This window comes from Neltuma alba, unplaced genomic scaffold, assembly GCF_004799145.2.
Source record: "Neltuma alba isolate B1F8T4 unplaced genomic scaffold, ASM479914v2 tig00001883_pilon, whole genome shotgun sequence".
Taxonomy (NCBI): domain Eukaryota; kingdom Viridiplantae; phylum Streptophyta; class Magnoliopsida; order Fabales; family Fabaceae; genus Neltuma; species Neltuma alba.
The window spans coordinates 67,159-70,067 of record NW_021632654.1 but is presented as its reverse complement, the minus strand read 5'-3'; the positions used below and the strand labels follow the sequence as shown (position 1 = coordinate 70,067).

At 35.2% G+C, this 2,909-nt stretch overlaps 1 protein-coding gene across 1 annotated transcript; it reads left to right on the top strand.

Annotated features, from left to right (window-relative positions):
* Nucleotides 1-831: 831 nt before the first annotated feature.
* Nucleotides 832-2,314, top strand: LOC114713226 (uncharacterized). Its single transcript, XM_028897824.1, has 2 exons — nt 832-894; nt 1,866-2,314. Exon 2 carries the CDS (start codon nt 1,967-1,969, stop codon nt 2,312-2,314), a length of 348 nt encoding a protein of 115 aa, XP_028753657.1. The 5' UTR covers nt 832-894; nt 1,866-1,966.
* Nucleotides 2,315-2,909: the final 595 nt, after the last annotated feature.

Here is a 2,909-nt window from a genome sequence, read left to right as displayed (position 1 = left end):
ATTTCAAAAAATTGATGATAATATTTGTCTTTGTCTTGTTGATGGATATTTTAGATATTCTTAGATGTTGATGAATGTTTAAATATGATGATGTTTTGAATTTGTGACTTGATTTTATTCATATCTATGCTTTTTATTAGTAATTTCATTGCTGTATTTCAACTTTTTTTTTTATAAAACATATGGGAAATATAAAAAATTGCATTTTTTTTTCTTAAATAAGCCGAAAGCTAGTAGGCCAATCTTAAACCTATCAACTTAAGGGCTGAGTTTAGCAAAATGAGATATTTCTGAAATTTCAGCCCCGCAAGACCAGCTTATATTCCCAGCATTAGTCTAATTGATATCCAATCGACTCATAATTCATGAGGTTATGAGTTTGAATCCCATTACTAATTTGTTAGTGAGTGATCCATAAGTACCTCATTCTGATGAGTTTGGGGACTTAACTCATTTAAACTTTTTAACCCAAAAAAAAAAGCCATAAAACCTAAAAAATGTTATGCAAATAATAGAAGAAAAATGAATTTTTTTCTCCACATACATCATATTAGGCTCAGTGTGGCGGGCCTCAATCTATTTGAAGATTATCCAAAAATGATATTAGGGCCCACAATCTAGAAATAAATTATTCAAATTCATAATAATTACATTAAAATATTTGCCCTACCTTGGTCCCTCAACTGCTCCGGCGCACTCCTAGTGTGAGGGAAAAGCGCGAACGAGAAGCACGGGAGCGAAGAACGGTGAAGCCGAAGTCACAGATAGAGCAGAAAGAACAAGAAAAAGAGAGAATGAAAAAGAGATCTCCAGGAAAAGTAACAAGGAAAGATGGAAGAGGGAGAAAGAGAAATAGAGACTCCAAAATAATTCAGTCTTCGCTAGCTTCGGCGGGTAAGTCATTTTTCAGTCCCCCGTATAGTTCTTGTTTTTCTTTGTCTCTCATTTCAGGTCATTTATCGTTATTGATTTTCTTGCCACTCCATTCTCTTGATTCTATTTTATCTCTCTGTTGGCTTTTGGGGTAAGGCGTAGGTTTTAGGATATGGGTTTTTCGTTGTTTTTTAATGTAAGTCGTCGATTAGGTGTTCTGGGGTTTCCGTTCCGTGTTTATGTATTTGTCTGCATAATATATATATATATATGTATTATATACATTAAGAAAACAAAGAGCCCTTTGCTGTTGGAATTTACTTCACTGATGTCTGATTGGAACGCCTAAATCCAACTTGCCAACACTGTTGTTTTGAATGAATAAAAATATTGGATGTGCCGCTTCAATCTCACATGACCTGTTTTGTCCCACATTGATGCTTTTGCTTTAAGAGTTTTGCTCACCTGGACTAGCTTGCATTAAGGAATCAACTTTATGGTTCCTGGGAATTATCCTGTCCCTCTCTAATCTATCTCCTATCTGTGAGAAAGCTAACTTGAATGTCAAAACTCAAAATTACCAAATGGAGTTATCACCCAACTTTGGAGTCTGGACTCTTCATCCGTACTTGTTATTCCTTGTTTCTCATAAATTCATTCTGTATTTACACCCAACTTGTCAATTGACAAATAAAGCCTAGGTACATTGTTGGTCAAAACCAATTAAAATGGGATAAATGCATGTGATCAGTGAAACTCTCCCCTTTCTTTTATTTTTCTTAGGAAATTTTTTTTTTCTTTTTTATAGATCATTAAGAATTGATTTTATATGTGCTGAAGAAAGACATAAGGCAATTGTAAAATATAAGCATATAAAGTAACGTGCTTTATATCAAATTTATCTGTTTAGTTTTAATAAGCTGAATCTCTTTTAGAATTTATCATAATAATTTCCACGATCTCTTTCTCTATTTATGTGCTACATACATTAGGGGGTTTGAATGTTGTTCAAGAGGTTCAGAAGCATGGAGACGCACAACCTTTAGAAAATGGTTCAGAATCACCAGAGGACACTGTAGCCTCTGTTTCAGAGATGGTATTGCAGCATGTAGAGCACATGCAAGCTATGGCAAGGGGGATTGTTCAGTCTGTACAGATGCTAGTGACGCATGCACAACTAGAATTTGCCAGCTTCCGACCACCAACTTATCTCCTCTCAGACATAGACAATGACTTACAGCAGCTCATCTATGTTCAGGAGCAAGCAGACGCGCAGCCTTCAGGTGATGGTGCAGAGTCGTCGGACTTATCAACTGCGGTGGAAGATGGTGATGCTCAGCGCTCTCAAAAGGATCATGTAAAGCGCCTTTGGGATTTTTTGCAGCAGTTCCAAGTGCACCTGGAAGCTTTCATTAGGTGGATTCGTCGATGGTTAATGTGATAGCAACACATTTGAATCTAGACCTCAGCAAGATTGCACCATCAGCAGATGAGTTTCTCTCAGACATGGAAAACGTTTTCTAAACACCCCTTGACCTTTAGCCTTGTTTCTTTCAGCAGCTGATTTCCTCTGACACAAGGAAGATGATATTTCCAAAACACCTTTGACCTTTAGCCTCTTTTGGTTCAAGTTTCTAGTCTTGGTTTTTTTGTTTCTCCTTGCTTAATGTTTTCCTCTTAGTCTCACATTTTGTTTGGATGTCTGTAACTACACAATTAATGTGCTTTCACTTGAGACAGGTTTTTCTGATATATGTGATTCATTAGCAATAACTCGGCTTTTACATGTCAGCGTATGTGTGCAACTACTGCCTTCTGTCCCTAAGAGGTAGTAGACTAATTTGAGTAAATAGATTAAGAAAGTTTGTTAAATTAGTTATTTGTGATAAATAGGTGTTTTGTTCTCTAAAATATTTTTACTAATCATATATATTAGTTAGAACTACTAATAGAATATTTAGTATGTATAACTATTACAAAGGATATTTTTAAAAAGTAAATAAATATGAGAAACAAAGTCGATTAGATTTTATATT